This window comes from Arachis ipaensis, chromosome B8, assembly GCF_059453495.1.
Source record: "Arachis ipaensis isolate K30076 ecotype BB chromosome B8, ASM5945349v1, whole genome shotgun sequence".
Classification (NCBI taxonomy): Eukaryota; Viridiplantae; Streptophyta; class Magnoliopsida; order Fabales; family Fabaceae; genus Arachis; species Arachis ipaensis.
Window position 1 is genome coordinate 47,110,959 of NC_142443.1, and position 21,605 is coordinate 47,132,563.

A 21,605-nucleotide genomic window follows, 5' to 3' on the forward strand; every position below is an offset into this window, starting at 1 on the left:
GACTATATATTAACAAAAAGAATTAATTATTTATTATCTTACTACTATACATATTCAATAGAAAAATTGAATTAACAAAGACAATAAGTAAAAACATCCGTGGTCTTAATAAATATTTACTAGAATCATCTATATTAATACAATAGAAACATGCAGGGTAATATATGTCTTACTCTGTCCTATTTAAACATATATTTTCAATTAGTAATTTACATTGGGAATCATATAGGTTTGAAGAATTATTAAAACAAAAAAATCAAGAAGGAGGCTCCGCCTTTAGAACACAAATAAGTTATTAAATTTTACTATTTAAAAAAGGGTATCATATTCAAAATGCTTTGACAACAGTTGTATAAATACATCTGTTGTCACTACTAGAAAACTAGTTATTACAGACAGATATTTCCGACGGATTTTATCCCACGAAAATATTGAAGGAATTTTAGAGGAATTTTTTGTCGGAAAACCAAAAAAATGGATTAGCATAAATTACAGACGGAAAAAATAATCCGTCGATAATTCCGTCGGAAAAATTAATTTTTTCCGTGAAAAATGGTTACAGACAGAAAAATTAAGTAGATAAAACGATGCATTTTATTAAATTATTACAGGCAGAAAATCCGTCTGTAATTTAAATTTTCCGTCGATAAATATTACGGTAACCCTAATTTTATCACCACCCATTCACACTCCATTCACACTCCACACAAATCAAATGTCTCTCCGTCACCGAGTTACTTCTTCTCTCCATCGCACCAGCTTCTTCCACCGCTGTCGCCGCTGCTCGCGTCACAGGATCTCTCTCTGTCATCCCTCGCGTCACACGGGCTCCCTCCGCCGCCGCTCTCGTCACGTCTGGAGCGATTCGTGAAACTCATCTCAACTCGGTGGAAACTCGGTGGTTATTGTTGAATGGCGAAGCTTGAAGCGAAGCTCGGAATGTTAGTTGACTCCGTTGGTAACTTCTTCTCCGGCAAAGACTAGCTTCTCCACTAACCAAATCAAATCGAATCAAACACTTGCAGAGATCTTCAATCTTTTGATCTATTCGCACTCCACTAACCAGGTTAGCCCTAACTCCATCCCCTGTTTCTCTCGCTAATTTTTCATTCCAAACGCGTTATTGTACAGTGTCTTGCTCTGGTCTCGAAATTCGATTTGAAACAGTGCCGATTAGTGGTTAATTGCTATCAATTTTGTATAGTTGAACATATCTCGAGAAAAACTGTCTAATTTGCTAAATATGAGAAGTTAAAGAGGGCCAAATATAATTGGAATGCTTAGAAAAAGTAGTTCTTGTTTTTTTAACACTCTTAGGGTTTTCTGAATTCAGCTTCGTGAAATCGTGATCCTTTGATTCTGCCATTACTTGTTCTTTTTTGTTCTAATTAATTGTTTATGTTTGTGGTATTATTCATTTTCAATTGATTGAACCTTATTTTGGCTGCTTTTGGTTTTGCTTTAACACTTGGAATATCATAAAACTGAAAAGTGATAAGAACATAGTGATAAGCATAGCCTTTGTGTTGCTGTGATGGTATTTTTGCTTTTGCTTTAGTTAGCATTATCATTATTGTTATTAATATTGTTTTTTCCTAAGTATATATATATATATATATATATATATATATATATATATATATATATATATATATATATATATATATATATATATATATATATCAGACCAATTTGGAAACTGGCTTAGCATGGTGGAATGTTATGTGTGTTGTCATGGATATCATTTCTCTTTGTTGCTACTTAATTTGATATCTCAAGATAGTGCTGCCATGACTTGTCCCATTTACTTTCACCTGATTCCTTTTTTTCCTCTTTGTTATTTTAGTGTACGAGCTGTGACAACTGCACGTTGGTGTAACTTTCTTGTTTTCTCTCTCAAGTTATCCTTCTCAAAGAATAAAATAAATAGAAGAATCCTTAAGTAATTGTGGTTTGATAATAAATTATTTTGTTTCATTACAGATGACTGTAGTTGAGGCATATGTTGGAAGGAACAAATTACATCAACCAGATGACTCATCAAATTTAAATCCGGAAGTTTTATCCTTGATAAACGAGGGCATTGCCCAGAATACTACTGGAAATGTTTTTGTGCCTAAGGTTTGCCTTCGAACATAATTTAATAAGTGTTTATAGGATTCCATTTTATGTTATATAGTTTGGTGATAATTTATGTGCTATGCTAATAACAATATCTTGTGATTCTTCAAGTTGAAAACTTCTTACAGCTTAGACATAATTGTTGATGTCGAGTCATTTAATATTTATTAACCATTACATTTGTGACTGAATTTGGTTTGGTAGGAAGGGGGAGAGGCAGAGATTTCAGGATCTCCTACAGAGAAGGCAATTCTTTCATGGGCAGTAAAGGTACCTTTGCTGTTTTTCCTCTATTATTATTATTACTCTTCTACGCCTTCCCTCTATTGATTGAAGCTCAACTCGTACATATTGCATTTGGGTATGAATTTCAGTCTTCTCAAATCAAATACGATAGATCTCCATGTCTTCCCCTTTAATTCCGAGAAAAAAAGAGGCGATGTTGCTATGAAGCTGGTGAGAATTTGATATATTTGTTTGCCATTCATTGTACTTTTGAACTAGTATCAGAGTATGCATCCCTTTAGCTTTTGATGATTAACTTTGATCGTGAATGAAATGAAGTTATAAATGTGAAAGTGTTTTCTTTGTTATTATGGTCATATCACATGCCCAGGATACTTAATTCTTTTATTGATTGATTATATTAATTTTCATCCATAATTTCTTTCGTAATATCTTGATAGGAGGGCTCTGGAGTACATATACATTGGAAAGGAGGGCTCTTGATCACGAGGGATTTGTCGCTAAGGGGCCTAATATGAATGTGGCTTTTGTGACTAAAGAGAAGGAGCTTATAATGCCCCACTTCGATAAAATTCTTAGTGGCTGCACAGCTAAGAGGGTTTTGACGCTTGCCGAGAAGTTGTTGAGCAAGGGTAAGCTTCGTGGGATAAGGATGAAACATGTGACTGTTGAGGAAGGAAAGAGTTCCGCTGAAATGATGCTTATTGGCAGTGGCGTTCTTGTTTGCCCTGTAGTGCAGTGGGACGAGCAAGTTATTGGAGATGGTGAGTTCTTTCATTACTTCCTCCAAAAATGATATGAATTTCTTGTGAATCACTATATATATATATATATATATATATATATATATATATATATATATTAACAGAGACAATTTGTTATAAGAATTTAGGTGGATTATGCGGGAGTTCCTTCAATGGCTTGTTATTGTGTTTCTTTGAAAATTGCCATCTATTCTTTCTATGGTAGTATCTTGTTCTTGTTACTGCTGGTTTGTTGAAACTACAACTACTGATGTAAACAATAAGTATAGGATATAGTTTCAGGAAAATATGGGCTCCTTCCTTGCTAGGATAAAGAAAAAACTCAAATTTTCTTGCCCTCATATTCGGTGGTGTAAATAGCTTGATCATGCCAAAGAATCCTTTTTTTTTCTCATTCTTATAATTTTTTTCCTGTACATTGTAACTAACTACAAGAAGTGTATATTCTCAGTTATATAGAGCTTAACATTTTATGCAGGACAATTTTGGTTTATTGTTTGGTTAGTTTTTGAAATGCCATATCTTAATAATAATTTGACAGATTTGATGTAGCTTAATTACACTTTATATATTGATAGTTCCCATTGTGCATTTCTTGTAATAATTAGCAGATTGAATGTCATACTTTCATCTTCATGAAATAATCTATATATTTATTTATTTGTTGGAATTTCAAGTGAGTTGTGATCACATGGAAACACCCATAAACTCACTTCTTTAAAGTTTCAGATTAAGATGAAGTATCTAAGTCGTTTTTGTTATCACTTATCACATTAATCTGTTAACTTGAATCTCCGCCTCAATCGATCGGGTTCTGGACTCTCCCCTAATCCCGTTGAACCGAAATTGTTTATGTATTCCTTGCAGGGAAAGAAGGCCGTATATTGAAGGCTCTCTTCAATCTTATTGTTGAAGACATGGAGTCAGCACCCCCTACAGTTCGTATACCTGTACCATATTAATGTGATTATCATAATATATATACAGGTCATGGGGAGGTCTTCTCCTAATGACAAGCTTTTGCTTGTGCAAGCTCTACGTAAAGGAGGTGAAGTTGTTACCGTCACAGAAGATGGAACCAATGATGCCCATGCACTTCACGAGGTTTGTCTTATTCCTTAGTTTCATCCATACAACATTCTAGGATATAGATTCTTGCAATTATTATAGGTGTTTTGGCTAGTTGGTGTTCAAGTTTAACTTCTGTCTATGGGCCATCATTATTTGATTACACAGTCATGTTCCATTTTCCATGAATTTAAATTAGTTTCCTTATAAGTTTGTATAGTTGATCTTGTGTTTTACTATCTTGTATTTTAGGCAGATATTGGTCTTTCTATGGGCATCCAAGGAACTGAAGTTGTAAAAGAAAGCTCAGATATTATAATCCTGGATGATAACTTTTCCTCAGTAGTAAAGGTATGTGTTTTATTTATTGGATTGAACATCTATTATATATAACATGTCCTTTAGTATTGGTTTACCACAGTTTGCTTTTGGCCCTTTAGGCATAAATATAATTCACCATATTACTTGTGATGTGTTGTTGTTTGTATTGCATTGAAAATGTTGATATGGTTAAATATTGATAGGATGTTGTATGATAGATAAAATATTGCTTGTGTTGGATGATTTATAGGTACTAAAAATATCGAATTCGTAAGAAATGTCTTGGCACCATCGAGTGTGGATGTATGATAGGTTGATTTTCTAGTGTACGAAGATGATATTCTCATAATTCTTCTGTTACTAGTATCCAAGCCTCTCCATGATTTCATTATTCTATTTCTGTTTCTGTAACCGCTGCTACCATTTTCTTTCTTAGCAAGATTTTCTATGCTCTGCACCCTCTCTAAACAAGTGTATCAGATATAATTTTAATTTTAAATTAGGTAGAAGTTAGCAAATAGAATCCAAGTTGATTAAAAGGGCATGCATATGCATGAAGGAAAATGGTTCATGAGGCTTATCTGAAATTGTGTATAGTCTATGAAATCCAGGTCATTTTTTAGACTGTTGATAGCTTTTGCTTGTTAATTTGTTATTATACAGTTTTGTATATCCATATGCTTAATAGTTTTACTTATATTCTGCAGATAGTTTGTTCTTCGCATAGAAGAGAATATACGTGAGCTGCTGCATTTGCATTGTGCTTTTTTACTTCCTTTCTTCCTTTCATCTTGTATCACTGGTATGAGTTTGTTTTCCTCTCAGAACAGAATCGGATGAAAGTTTATCTTGCTGTCAATTGTATTCTATCAACCTTTTGAGTTTTGTGAATAAAATTTATGCTTGTGGAACACTTGTTATTAGGGGATAGGTAGAGGATAAGGATTAAAAATTGGAGACAGCCATATCCTGAGTCACTGTCTTAACTTGTTTAAACAATTGACTAGAGTCTCTCACTCATTCTCCAACCAGATCTATAACACATTTCACTGATGAGGGCTATGATGATGATGAGGATGAAGATGACACTGAAGACTATAGCTGATAGTTTTAGTATGGTTGAACAATATACTAGGAGTTATAGTTGATGATCAATACATTTTGTTTATGTTTTGAATTATATTGACTTGCTTTTTTATAGTACTTTTCTTTTAGTTTGATAATACGATGAATTTGTTTATTTTTTGAAATATTATAAATATTCGAATACAAATTAGATAAAAATTTGTATTAAATTTATATTTATTTTGTATGAAAATAAGTTTATTTTGTAATTAGAAAAATAAAAAAATTCTATTTTACTTTACTGATGGATTTACAGACGAATTTTCTGTCTGTAATTAGAGTGTAAGATGATTTTCTAAAGTTCAAATTACAGACGGAAAATCCGTCGAAAAATCCGTCTATAATTTACAGATGGAAAATCTGTCGGACAGTTCGTCGCCTTTGGGAAATGGATAGAAAATTTACAGAGGGAAAATCCGTCGGTAACTGGTAAAAATCCGTCTGTAATTTTCCGATGGAAAAAAATCCGTCGGTAAATAATTTCCGACGGAGCTTTTACAGAGGGACAAAATCCGTTGGTAATTTTGTTGGTAACCAAAAATTCGTCTGTAATAAAGACTAAATCCGTCTATAAATCTCTCTATATTAATCCATTTTCTAGTTGTGTGTTAGTATGGAACCGAACAACAATAAAAAGTCTTATACTATATCCAACTTACTAACTACAAAAATCTTGTCTTTACACAAAAGAATGAGTGATCTAACACCAAAAAAGTACTCCTTCCACACACTAATGACGATATTTTGTGAAAAATTTTCGTAAAGGCCAACCCAAAAACAGTTGGAAGGTGTAAGACTCCACAATATTGTTTGTGAAACTAAACTACGAGAAAATAAAGACAAGACCACCACTCTTATTTTTGGTGTTGGATACCCTTTAACTATTGATAACTGACAATGGTTCATAAGGACAGATACGCAAAATGAAGAGCAGGTTCAGCTTAATTTACCTGTCAACATAAACCATTTTGGGTTTTATTCAATGATAGGGGCTGATACAGAAACTTATGCATTAAGTTTTTCAAGATGGCCTAAACTCTATGTTGTTAATTTGGAATCCGTTTACCCATAATGTGAACTATGTCTCAGATGAGGCAAAAAAGCACCGTTGCCATGCTCTATCTCTATATATATATATATTTATTTATTTAATATCATTGAGTATCAAATTCTCAATGTCTAAAAAAGTATTTTTCTCAGAAATCCACGTCATGGACATTGTAGAATTCATTTGACGCTGATTGGAAAGATTGTCGTTCATTCCACAACAATGTTAAAAAACTTGGTCCAAACTCGATTGTCGACAAAGGATCAGTCTATTGGATTGTTTGGAAAGGAGTTAACTATGTGGAGCCATGCCAGATTGTCATATTCTCGTTACAGCAAAAGCTCATCTATGAGGGAAAGATTTCATCCCATGCAAAGTCAACCTACTATTTTCTTACATATTATAACAATGGAGTAGGGTTCATGTCCTATTCAAACATGGACTTCACCAGATATGTTATAATGTGAAAACTAACCCATGTTGGTGATAATGAGTTGGGGTGAAAAAAAAGCATTAAGGTTTTAGGTATTGCAATGGCATATTAACCTACACTATTTCTAAGGAAGGATATTATTTTTGTCCTAGAGTTTCGGAGTTCTTATTGTGGTTCAAATAATGGGGAGAGGCCGGACTAATGTCTTCGTTTCCAATCTAAAATATATGACATCTAAAAGGGATCATATACTGCATCACATCTGGCATGAGAATGTTAATATCAATCCTGTCACTTTACACTCTGAAGGACTATATGGTTTGATGAAACCAATATTGAAGGAAGGATAAAAAAATTTTAACATACATATATGACGGAAATATACCATAACCAATTGTAGAAGAAGACTAATATAAAAATGAATAATGTGAAATAAAATGATGATATAAGAATATTACATATTGAGAAAAGCTCTACATCCATTTAAATATATCATCCAAGCTATCCAAGTAATTTCTTCCAGACGCGCCTCTTCCACTCCTTTACTTGTTTGTCATACACGCGACTCATATAACGCAAACCTTCTCTGTTGCGTGATAAACCTTTGCTCAACGTAAATCTTCTGTTGCAACCTAAAACTTCTTTTCTGCTCGTGTTTTCATTATTCTTCTTCTCTGCTTGCGTTCTTCTTCTTTTTATTTTTCTTCAACGTAATAAGCTTCGTCGTTCTCCTATGTTCGCCTTTTCTTTATTGATGTTGTTCTTCTTCTTCTCTACTCCCGTTCTTTCTTATTGATCTGCATTGAATTCAACCTAATAAACTCCGTCATTTTTCTTCTTCTTCGTTTTTTCTTCGATCTTAACTTCTGAATTGAAACAATGAATGATTCAACTTCAAATAAGTTGAATGAGAATGAGTTGGTTTATTCTTCTGAAACGAATCATGCTGATAAGGTTTGGATTATTCAATTTTGAATCGAATTGAATATCAATGCAATTGTTAATTTTATTCAATGGACGTATGTGTTTTTGGATATGAATTTAATTGAATTGAATTGATAATATCTAAGTTGTAGATAGAGGTGTTTCGAATTTAATTTTTTATAACGGATTATGTTTTGTTCACTCAGTACTATACAATTGTTTTACCATGAGTACGTATTTCGGTTCATTATGTAGAAAGTTGTTTGAATTTGATTATATATTCTGGATTATGTTTCGTTCGCTCATTACTATAGATTTGTTTCACTATGAGTACATGATCGGTTCGTTCACTGAGTACTATATAATTGTTTCAGCATAATGACATTTTCGGTTCATTATGCAAACCAGCTGTATTGTGGATGAAAAGTTTATCCTAAAGATGGGGATGATTTTCAAGACACTAGAAGAAGCTGGAAAATTCTACTAACATTATTCCAAACTTGATGGTTTTGCTACGAAAATAATGAACACGAATCGGGACGGAGATAAGATTAAGAATCAACTAATCGTATGCATCAGAGAGGGGAGGTGGAAATCTAAGATATCTCCAACTCTGAAGATAAATCCATCAGCCGGGTTAAACTGTCCAGCCAGGATTTACGTACATATAATGAAGGATGTCGGTCTCTGGATAATTTTCAAAGTTGTTTTGAATCACTCACATCCCTGTTGTCCAGACCGGGCAGAGATGCTTAAACAACACAGGGAGCTAATCATGTTCGTGCGTCACACCGTCAAAACCAACGAGGAAGCCGAAATCAGACCGAGCAAAGCTTACCAATCATTTGTGACAGCAGTCGGAAGCCACTGTGAACTAAGTTTTATAGAAAAAGACGTGAGAAATTACATCACAAGGGAAGTACGGAATATTTCCAAATAAGATGATGCCAAAGAATTTGGGAAGTACCTACTAAAAATGAAAGAGAAGAACCAAAATTTCTGCTTCGAGCTCAACCTCGAAGGTGATCACTGCATCAAACATGCATTCTGGGCCGACGCAAAAAGCAGGGACGCATGTGAATTTTTCGGAGATATGGTTTCATTTGACACCACCTACAACATAAACAGGTATTCCGTTCAGTCACATATAGTTTTAGGTTCAATGAATTTACAAATTTCAGTTCATCACAGTCTGGGTGTGTCTATTTATACAGGTACAATTTGGTTTTAGGTTCTTTTGTGGGCATGAATCACCACGGTCAGTTGATACTTCTCGGATGTGCGCTGATGAAAAATGAGGACATCCAATCATTCAAATGGCTATTCGATTGTTGGCTCCGTTGCATGGGAGGGAAGGCACCAAAAGGCATTCTTACCGACTAATGCGCATCGATTCAAAGGGCAATTGAGCTGTGCATGCCAACAATTCACCGATGGTGCATCTGGCACATCATGAAGAAGATCTCGAACAAACTAAACGGCTACAAGAGACACAAAGAAATTGAACAAAGAGATGAGCCATGTAGTTTGGAACTCGTACACGAAAGACGCATTTGACAGAAATTGGAACGATTTCCTCACAAGGTACGGCCTCAGAGGTAATAAGTGGCTCTCAAGTAACCGAGGTTTCAATTCGAATTATTTTCATGCCCATACCTTTTTTTTTTCAAAACATGCACGGGGTTCGGTTCACCACACTGCATTGGTTCGGTTAATTCTCTAGAGCTATACGAGAATCGGCATATGTGGATTCCAGTTTACCTGGATCACTATTTCTGGGCCGGGATGAGAAGCACACAAAGGAGTGAGAGCATACATGCATTTTTCAAGAAGTTCATCACACGCAACAGCTCCCTAAGCCAATTCGTGAAGCAATACGACAATTGCCTAGCAAGCAGAGAGCAAGAGAGAGAGAGAGAGAGAGAGAGAGAGAGAGAGAGAGAGAGAGAGAGAGAGAGAGAGAGAGAGAGAGAGAGAGAGAGAGAGAGAGAGAGAGAGAGAGAGAGAGAATTCAATGCTACAGATTTTCACACCGTGATACCGTGTGAAACAAAATCAGCAATAGAGGCCCAGTTTCAGCATGTGTATACCCATGAGAAGTTTAGGGAAGTTCAAGCACAATGCAGAGGTAAAGTGAACTACATCATAAGATCAATGCATTCCACCCTATGTTTCACAACATACAAAGTTGTAGAGTAGGTTTCCAACTTCACATTCAACAAGTTTCTCGTCACCTACAATTCAGTATCACGAGAGACAAAGTGCCAGTGCTTGCTGTTCGAGTCAAGGGGCATATTATGCTGCCATTCCCTGAGCGTCCTAAGCTTCGAGCGAGTGGATAACGTGGCACCGAAATACATACTGGAACATTGGAGCAAGAACATAAAGAGGAGGCACACACACATCAAGAGCAGCCAAGATGAGCCTCTATTGGAGCCCAGAAGTAAGAGATTCAACGAAATGGTGTTTCGGTCGCACAATATATACGAATTTGCATCCGAGTCCAAGGAGCTGACCAGAATTCTGCATTGGGCATTTGACAACGTCATGGCCAAGATGCAAGAATATCAAGAAAGAAGCAAAGAAAAAAGTTCATCATCCCATGAAGAAGCGACATTGAGTGACGTGAACGACCTTCAAAGCCCACCACACGTCAAAACAAGAAGCCGGCCGAAGAACAGATTTGGATCAAACCTGAAAAAAAAGATCTCAAACATCACGAAGAAAAAGAAAAAGACAGCTCCAAGTGAGGTAAAATTGATTTGCTTTCGTTTAGGGAAATATTCATTTGTTCATTTTGCTAATATACGATTTTATTATGTCTTTTGTAGTTGAACCTTTTAGACGGCGGATCAACGATTCAGTCAAGCTCCAGCCTTTACAATGCACTGGATATGAATTATCCCAGAAAGGATTACACGAGTTTTAGTTTTTATTAATATAAATTTCTTTTTACCCATGAGCAAATTTCAGTTCACTAAGATATAGGAGGGTTAATTTCTGACTGTTATTAGTGTTTAATGAATAATCACTTTTTTTGTTTTTGATATTTGCTTTTGTGAAATTCTTTATTCAAAAGTCACTTTTTTTTATTGAATAGTCAATTTATTGTGCTTTGTCAGATAGTTCAGGTGTTTTTGAAATTGAATATTGATAGAATTATTTTTACATAATTAGCTCCCTACTATATTGATATATGCAAATTTTGGTTTATCAAGTGTATTAATTTCGATTCACTGTGTTTTTTGCGGTTATTAATATCTTGATAAATACACCGATTCCATTCACTGTGAACCTGGAACAAAACAGCAGCCAGACAGTTCCAACAGATATATAGATTAACATCTCAGATCGATAGGATAAGGAGCTATCCATATTGAATCAGATAAAAATATTAACATTAGATATATACATTGATATTAAGATTAGATATATAGATTAACATTTACATTAATATTCACATGAATACATTGAAAGAAGCATTGTTTGCTTTTTTAAACAACTTAAACAAAATATTGTTAATTACAACCAGCGAATAATAGTATATCCTATTTACTCTCTAAATCCGCAGATGAGAATTCACAATAAAGGCTGGAGAGGGCAGTAGATGGCTTCGGGAGTCTTATTGCTTCAGATGCCCGAATCACTTGGTCTCTGATTTTGTTCATTTCGTGCAACAGGATATGCGGACCATATTTGTGCCTGAAGCCATCAATCTCTTCCTGCATTTCAGTCGAAAGGAATTAGTTACATAAGAAATGAAGCCAACTGAAATAAGAAATGAAAGAACTTTATTAATTTAGAAAGTACTTACTTGTGTCCAAGCTTTATATTGATATCTCTTTCAACTTTTGATCTTTCGTTGGAAGGGACCCTATGTGATTACTAGTGTATCACCTTATGGGCACATAGAACTTCAAGGTAAAGATCTTGAAAACAGGTTCATTGTCAATGGACAGAGAGTTAAGCATTACCTTGAAGGAGATATAGAGCCAGGAGGCTCAACACTGGCACTAAGTTAAGTACAGTGAAGTCTAGCTAAAGACATTAAAGAAGCGCTTGTTGGGAGGCAACCCAACCATAGTTATTGTTTATGTTTTTCTTTAATTTTATTTTTTTAGTTATTTTCTGTAGGGTCATGATCATGTGCAGTAATCAGAATAGAGACAAGGATGTGACATTGAGGAGACCAAGCACTACATTGGATCCTAAAGGCGGAGTACTAGCCGCCACCATTAAGGTGGATTCGTTCTCCTAATTCCCTTCTCATGTTATTTTTCTGTTTTCTGTTATGTTTTACTGTCTGTTCTCTTGTTCTTATTGCATGATCATTTGCATTTATGTCTTAAAGTTATAAAATGTTCCATATATCTCTCACCTTACTTAAAAGAAAATTTTATTTGAAAAGAATTGAGAGATACATAAATTTCAAGTTTTATAATAAGAATTGTCAATTATTTTGATATGGTGGCATTGCTTTTATTTTCTGAATGTATGAATGAACAGTGCATATTTGAAGTTGAAATTTTAGAATGTTGGCTCTTGAAAGAATGGTGAAAAAGGAAAAGTATTATTGGTGATCTGAAAAATCTGAAAAATTGATTTTTGAAGCAAGGAAAAGCAGCAAAAAGAAAAAGAAAAAACATGTTGCAAAAGAAAAAAAAATATATGCATGCGAAAAAAATAGAAAAATAAATAAAAGCAGAAAAAGCCAATAACTCTTTAAACCAAAAGGCAAGCGTAAAAGGATCAAAGGCTTTGAGCATCAATGGTTAGGAGGGCCTAAAGGAAACAAAATCCTGGCCTAAGCGGATCAACCAAGCTGTCCCTAACCATGTGCTTGTGGTGTGAAGGTGTCAAGTGAAAAGCTTGAGACTGAGCAGTTAAAGTGTGATCCAAAGCAAAAAGAGTGTGCTTAAGAACTCTGGACACCTATATCTGGGGATTCTAGCAAAGCTGAATCACAATCCGGAAGGGTTCACCCAGTTAAAGTGTCTGTGGCATTTATGTATCCGGTGATAATACTAGAAAACAAAGTGCTTAGGGTCACGGCCAAGACTCTAAAAGCTGTGTTCAAGAATAAAAAAGAGCTAAACTAGGAGAGTCAATAATATCATCTGGATTCTAAGTTCCTAAAGATGCTAACACTTCTGAGTTTCAATGGATAGTGAGATACCAAAACTATTCAGAAGCAAAAAGCTACTAAGCCCCGCTCATCTAATTGAAACTGAGCTTCATTAGAAACTCTGAGATTTATTGTATCTTAATCTTCTTTTTTATCCTATTGTGTTTTTATTAAGTTTTTATAGGTTTTAGTGTAAAATTTACATTTTTTGATTCTACTATGAGTATTTGTGTTTTTATGCAATTTCAGATATTTTCTGGATGAAATTGAGGAGTTGGAGAAAAAGTCTGATTCAGAGACAGAGAAAAAGCACTGCGAATGCTGTCCGGATTAGACCTCCTTACACTCGAAAGAGCTTTTCTAGAACTACAGAAGTCCAAATAGAGCTTTCTTAATGGTTATGGAAAGCTGACTTCCAGAGCTTTCCAGCAATATATAATATTTCATACTTTGCTTCAGAATAGAAGGCCCAAAATTGGCGTCCAACGCCAGCCTTCTGCCCCATTCCAGGCGTCCAGCGCCTAAAGGAGGAGACCAGCATCCAAACGCCCAAAGAGGACCCCCTAGCCAGTGTTCAATGCCCTAGAGGACTCCTAGCACATGGATCTCATCAAATCTCAGGCCAAACTCTCACCAAGTGGGCCCCAGAAGTAGATTTTAGCACTAAAAAGACTATTTTACCCTTCTTATGTAATCCTTAGTCATTAGTTTAGTATTAAAGGGATATTTTACATGATCTTCGCATACTTCTTTACCATATTTCGTTTTTCACATTGTATTTTCTATCAGTATGAGTCTCTAAACCTCCTAGGTTATGGGGAGGAGCCCTGCTAAGTTTTATGGATTAATAAAAGTATTACTGTTTCTCTTCAATTCGTGTTTGATTCTCTATTCTAAGATGTATCTTCGTTCTTCATCAATATGAATGCATTGAACTGGCATAAGGTTATCACATTCTACATGAGTTCAGAGTGAGTCTTTCATTGGACAATGATGAACCACCAACTTGATTATACATCTCTTATACGGCTAATCCACGACTTCGTTGGGGACTTCTCGAGACACCAGTTCAGCCGAAGTATAGGGAGATGAGGGTCTCTGTGGTAGATGCTAGAATCCAAAGGCGTAGCATTCTCTAATCCGGAAGATCTGACCTTGTCTGTGGTGTTTTGAGTAGGATCATCAAGGAGAATGGACTACAGGAGCTTCACCCTCAATCAGAATGGATCCGCACTAACCTTGGGGTTGAGATCTGGAGGAGTATTGGCGGTTGCTCAAACTAGCGTCAATCACATACAGCCCGTCATAGAAGAAATAATTCACAATTGAAGAAGACAGTAAGACCGGAGTTAATCCAGAAGGACAAAGCATCTCCAAGCCATAACCATCTTCTTATCACTGGTTATATTTCAATTCACAAAGTATTTTATACTCTATTCCTTTTATGCAATTAAAAATAACATACCAACATCTCCCATCCGCCTGACTAAGATCTACAAGATAACCATAGCTTGCTTCAAACCACAATCCTCGTGGGATCGACCCTGACTCACTCAGATATTACTTGGATGACCCAGTTCACTTTCTGATTCAATTGTACGAAAAGTGGGGATTCGTGCACCACCCTGAAGACACTAACTATCAAATGAATAAAAATCAACAAGTCCACTGAACCAAACAACATTCATGTGGTGAATAAATAGTTGTAAACTTACTCATTATCAGAAGTTTGTTGTGTTTGACTTTTTGGAGGGACATAGATAAAGTCATCTTTTATCATCTCTTCCTTAAGAGAACTTGGAAGAGACAACGCAAGAGGAGCTCTAAGGAATGTAAACAAAGAAGAAGTTAATGTTGAATAATTAGAATTGGTTCTGAGAAACGGGAATCTGCACATTGAAAAACTCATATTTCCAAAGGTTCAAAACGAGTTTCTTCTCGAACCTCAATGATTTTTAGCTCAAAATTAGGTGTAGCACTAGTGACATTTAAACACGTTTTCCATGTGATTAATTAAACAAAAATTATTACCTAAATCTAAAAGAGTAACATAAATATTTTTAACTTACACTGGTGGAGTTAGAACTCTTTCTTAGATGGATTTTTTTTTTCTTAAATATTTTACCAGGATTGCCGATGTATTTTTCCTAAAAAAAGATAAAAAATTAAAGTTAGAAACCAAGATTAAAATTAGAGGTCTAGAAACACATGAAATTAATTTTTGGAAACCACTGAACTGAAAGTAAAGCCTACAATGAACCAATTTTCCTGGTATTGTCTGGGGCATTTACAGACGGTGTAGAGCTTGCTTGAGTCTGTAAGAGAGGTTCGCTATCCAGATTTACAGTCGGCAGTCTAAGTAGGATAAATAAATATTAGTACTTGAATCCAGAGGATTTAGAAAAGGTTCTAGAAAAAGTTAGCAAAGAAAGAAAAAGAACTCTGTATAAGAAACCGAATCTTACATCTTAGAGAAATCATTTTGCGCCTCCATCGAGTCAAACTGATCTGGAGCAATGTTTGTGGTCTGAGCTCCATCATTTCTTTTCTTTGATCTCTTTTCTCTTATCGTCTCCAATGCTTGTCTTATTCTTTCCGCAATGCTGTCTTTTACTTGTTCAGTTCTAAAAGTTCATAAGATAAGTATCAAGGAACCTAAAACGAAAGCATCAATAAAAGAAAATATGATTCGAGAAACTTACTCCTTGTTAGATTTGGTTTGTTTTTTTGCCACCCTCTGCGGTTGTTTTCTTTTTACTATGGGTGTTTTTTTGATTTCTTTTTCTCTGCAACATAGACAAACACATCGAATTTATACCGGAGAAAAATATAAGCAAGAAAAAGACACTAGCAATCAAGTGAACGAAAATGACAAACTCCACCGAACCAAACTCAATTAATGTGCTGAATAAAATGTGATACACATTCAATCATGAAGAAAAATATTTCTGCATACAAAGGGAGAAGTGAAGAAGCAAACAATCAAGTGAATGAAAATTAGAAAGACTATTGAACCGAAAGCAATTCATGTGCTGAACAAAACGTGATACACGTTCAATCATCAAGAAAAATATTTCTGGATTAAAAAGAACTTAACTTGACCAACTCCACTGAACAATATCATGTTTGTAATTTACTTAACAAACATACATAAACAATTTTCAGCAAGGAAAAGCAAAACTAAACCAGTTGAATATCATACAATCATATAAATGAACATCAGTACTTATTGGCTTTCAGATTTGCTTGTGCTCTCTGAATCTATTGGCATAGGCTTCCATTTCTTGCTTTGTTTTTTAACCACCTTCTATGGTTGTTTTCTTTTCTTTGTGGCAGTCTTTTTCAATTTCTTCTTCTCTGAAATACATAAGAACAAGCGCATAAAAATAACTTTAAGCAAATACAAGTTAAATGAAATCAATATGAAGATCAAACTTACTGGTTTTTGGATTCACTTTTATTTTCTAAATCTGTGGGACTGCTTTCAGTTTCTCTTGTTGTTTCTGAATCCGTCTCAACAAGCTTTTGTTTTTTAACCATTCTCTGTTGTCTTGTGTCTTTGCTGGTGGTGTTTTGTCGGATTTAGATTCAGATTTAGATTCGGAAAATTTGTCTTCTTCCGAAGAAGAATCCAGATCAACAATTTTCTTTTTTCTTTCTTTTCTTTTTCTTTTTTATCTAACTTCTTTGTTTTTATTTTTTCCTTCTTTATTTTCTTTCTGTATAGAAGTCCCAAAAATAGAAACTTATTTAATGAGAAATACACTAACAAAAAATGCCATAAAACATGATAATTATTTAATCATCAAAAAAATATTTTTGCATGCACAAAGACTCAATCGAATACACTAACAATCATGTGAAGGGAGCAAGCCCACTGAACCGAACAAGATTCATATGGTGAAGAAAACGTGACAAATATTTAATCATCAAGAAAAATGTTTTTGCATGGACAAGGATTCAAATGAACACACTAACAATCAGGTGAACCAAAGGGAGTAAGCCCACCGAACCGAACAAGATTCATATGGTGAATTAAACATGACAAACATTTAATCCTCAAGAAAAACGTTTCTGCATGCACAAGGATTCAAATGAACACACTAACAATTGTAAGTAGGAGAAATAAATTTATTATAACCTAAAACACAAGCTTATTTAGTTAGCAGAGTATTTTAGAAGCATTTGAAACAAAATTTTAGGGGGAATTTTTTGTTTAATTTACCAATGTGTCCGTTGCTTCCTGCAAAATCTGATCGAGCATTATCTGCTTTATCTAACGGGCCACCCATGGTACCGGGGGAGCATCAGGTCCGAACGGGCAAAGAAACTTGGTTTCATGGAAGTATATCAGCATCAAAACAAATACATAGCCGTCAACGGACTGTTTATTTCCTTTTCTCTTGTTTTCGATTCCTTTCCTCAAGAAGCGCACATATTTTTCCCAATTTCACTCTCGGATGTTGTCCACATGAAAGATAGGCGGCTTATGGATTGGGGAGGCCATGCTTACCGTCGTCGGCAGCAAGAAGCACTTTTGTACAAAGATGACAAATGTCGTCTTGAATTTTTTGCCGGTTCTCCTCCCCTTCAACACTCATATCCAGCACAGACCTTGTCAAAGTCGCTAACGTAATATTTTTGACGCTGTCAAATATTGCTTTTTCTTGCGGATTCAGTTTGCCGTAATCAACCTTTTTAGCAAAACAATTCCTTATAATATTTTAATAGCAACAAATCAGCCAAAAAGGCTCAGTTTAATTTTTCGTACACCAATGAACCGAAAATAAGTAGGAAGTAAAAAGTGTATTACCGCCGTTGTTTATGCCCAGCACAGCTGCTACCTTGTGAGGAGTTATATATATTTTCCATGGAGAGTTTTCAGGTATCCATGGTATTCATTCATTCTCTCAACAGGGCGTGAGAGACATTCATTTCTGGGACATGTGCTAGGGTACCAAATCCTATTTCTTCAACTATATCTTTCTTTTCTTGACTCATATTCTTCAACACTGTTGCTATTGCTTTTATTTGGCATCTACAATCATGAGTTTTCTGCAAGTTTTGAAACAAAATTTGATGATATATTTATAATACAAAATTGATATTATTCAAATGAAAGCAGATACATATATTTAATGTGCTTACGTTAGAGTGCGGCTTTTCCTTCTTTGACACCAATGTCTTGTTGTATTTTGCTGTAATGAAAAAATTTGGTCAATACTTCACTCAATATACCGACAAGCACAAGTATGCATATCTTAATCAAGTCAATTAAAATGTCCCAGCCCACTAAACCGAACCCCTTCATGTACTGAATAAAATATGATAAATAATGAAACAGCTAGAAAAGCATTGCTGCATGCAATCAGAATAACCCTAAATCCTGAACACAGTAAATATCAAGTGAATGAAAATCACCAAGGCAACCGAACCAAACAATATTCATGTGGTGAATAAATCATTATAAACTTTTAATCATCAAGAATAGTATTTCTCCATGCAAAAAAAGTCAACTCATTAGAGTAACAACCAAGTTGAAATTAACATACACTATCTACTCATGTACACTATCTACTGAACTGAATAAAAATAAGAACAAATTTCATTCAAAGCCCTAGTTATATTGTAAAAATACAATCAGAATAGCCCTAAATCCTGAACACACTAAATATCAAGTGAATGAGAATCACTAAGCCCACCGATCCGAACACAATTCATGTGGTGAATAAATCGTTATAAACTTTCAATCATCAAGAATAGTATTTGTCCATGCAATATAAGTCAACTGAATAGAGTAACATCCAAGTTCAAAGTTCTAGTTACACTATCCACTGAACTGAATGAAAATAAGAACAAATTTCAGTCAAAGCCCGAGTTATACTATAAAAATGCAATCAGAATAAACCCTAAATCCTGAACACACTAAATATCAAGTATATGAAAATCAACAAGGCCACCGAACCGAACATAATTCATGTGATGAATAAATTATTATAAGCTTTTAATTATCAAGAATAGTATTTCTCCATGCAAAAGAAGAACTGAACAGAGTAACAATCAAGTTTAAAGCCCTAGTTACACTATCCACTGAACTGAATGAAAATAAGAACAAATTTTATTCAAAGCCCTAATTACACTGTAAAAATAAAATCAGAATACGTCGATCAACTAAATGAAGCAAATCAATCCAGTAAACCTAAAATGCAACTAGGAGAAACGCTACGTTGCAAGATTTCAAATGAACAGTAGTTTTTCTCATACCTTTTTCAGTCGCTGTTGCCGTTTTCTTTCATTTTTGCTTGTTTCTTGCGAAATCTTCTCGTGATTCTTCTCCAGTAGTGGTTTTCGCAGAGAACTTGAGTGAAGTTTAAGTGATTTTGAGAGAGATTCGAAGAGAAGGAGCGGTTTCGTGTTAAGGAAGAAGTAACTTTTTTTCATAATGAGTGTGAATCAGTAACGAAGGGTTTCGGACACGTGTAATCACGCTTCATTAATGTGCGTAAATGAATTTGAGTTTGGGCTAACTTAGATACTTGGATACATAGATGTATAGCATGACTATTACATATTAAAACTTGTATAAAGTTGCTAAAAATAGCGAAATAGGAGATTTTAAGTAACATTTTATTTAGGAGAGGATTAATAAATTGAATTATTAGATTAATATATTAAGATGGCTGCGTTAAATATTTTGATAATATTCAGTGCATCTAATTTGTACTTATGTTGTCAAATTTATTTATTAAAATAACATATATGTATTTGATATAGTTAGCTTTTAACAACATGATCGAAAGTTAATTAATAAAAAAAATTCTATCAAGAGTTTTAAATTTATATTTATTATAAAATCTAAATAAGTAGCTATTTTTATGTGTTCATCCATAACAAATTTATTCCATTAAAAAAATAGATAAAATATTAGTTAAATAAAATATTTTAATTATAAAATTTGAAATGCCAACAAAACTTTTTGAAATTCACATTCCTAATGAAATTATATTGTTTTTCCATAGTGTAAAATACTACTCGCGCTGCGTACAGATTATATACTCATTCAACAGTATGTTGTACGTTTGGTTCTAAATTAAAATATGCCTTTTTTAACTTGCTAACATGGAAGACTAGGTGAAGTCTGCACTCTTGAGGCATGGCTAACCTGTATGCCATTGCCCCTATCCTCTCAACCACTTCAAACGGTCCATAGTACCGAGGGCTTAGCTTCTCATTGACCCTCCGTGCTAGTGTCCGCATCCGATAAGGTTGCATTTTCAAATAAACCCACTCACCCGGTTTGAACTCGACATCCCTTCGATGCCTATCCGCTGCTTGTTTCATCCGCTGCTGAGCCTGCACCAAGTGCATCTTCCACTCTACCAACACCGCATCCCTGGCTGCGGTCAATGCTGCCACCTCCTCAACATGCGAGGGAAATGTCTCTCCCCGGAAAAGAATAGGTGCCAGCACCCCATAAAGTGCTTGAAATGGAGTTGTTTGGGCTGAGGCATTGTAGGACATATTAAACCAAAACTCCGCCCATGGCAGCCACTCCAACCATTTCTTCGGGTAGCCCCCAACAAAGCACCGCAAATAAGTCTCCAAACAACGATTCACCACCTCGGTTTGGCCATCGGTTTGCGGATGAAATACCGTGCTGTACTTTAATTTTGTCCCTGCTGCTTGGAACAGTTCGGACCAAAACTTACTCATGAACACCGTATCCCTATCCGATATGATTGACTTGGGGAACCCGTGTAGTTTAACTACCTCTTTAATAAAGGCTAGTGCCACCTCCTTGGCTGAAAATAGATGAGCTAAGGGGATAAAGTGAGCATATTTAGTCAACCGATCGACCACAACTAGGATAGTGTCCATGCCTTTGGATTTTGGCAATGCCACCACAAAATCCATCGTAACGTGCTCCCAAACTCGCTCCGGAACTGGTAGTGGCTGCAACAGCCCCGCCGGTTTCATCGCTGCATGCTTGTTTTGCTGGCAAGTGTGGCAGCCCGCAACATAATCCTTGATCCGTTGCCTCATGCCGCGCCAATGAACTGCTGCTGCCAGCCGCTTATAGGTTTGAAAGAAGCCTGAATGTCCTCCCGCCCCGCTGTCATGGGACTCAGCCAGCAAAAGTGGGATCTGAGAAGAATTTGCAGGCAACACTGCTCTCCCTTGATAAAACAGCCGACCCTTGTGTAGGGAATACCCCAGATAGTCATCCAGCCCCTGCTGCAGGGTGATCACAATCTTTTGTAGCTCTTGGTCGTGAGCCACCTCCTCTTCCACCGTTTCCCAGAGGTTCATATGTACTACTGAAATCACCCTTGCCATCATTTGCCGTGACAATGCATTTGCTGCCTTATTCTCAAGGCCTGGCTGGTATCGGATCTCAAAATCCAAGCCTAACAATTTAGTGGTCCACTT

The 21,605-nt window shown here is 35.4% G+C and overlaps 1 protein-coding gene and 1 pseudogene across 1 annotated transcript; both read left to right on the plus strand.

The window, feature by feature from the left end:
* Positions 1-1,983: 1,983 nt before the first annotated feature.
* On the plus strand, positions 1,984-4,592 carry LOC110265296 (calcium-transporting ATPase 9, plasma membrane-type-like). Its single transcript, XM_088496244.1, has 5 exons — positions 1,984-2,121; positions 2,326-2,391; positions 2,458-2,557; positions 2,808-3,131; positions 4,456-4,592. The coding sequence occupies exons 1-5, from the start codon at positions 1,984-1,986 to the stop codon at positions 4,590-4,592; spliced, it is 765 nt and encodes a 254-aa protein (XP_088352370.1).
* A 4,434-nt stretch (positions 4,593-9,026) lies between these two features.
* On the plus strand, positions 9,027-9,433 carry LOC148547954 (protein FAR-RED IMPAIRED RESPONSE 1 pseudogene; annotated as a pseudogene).
* The last annotated feature ends 12,172 nt before the right edge of the window (positions 9,434-21,605 follow it).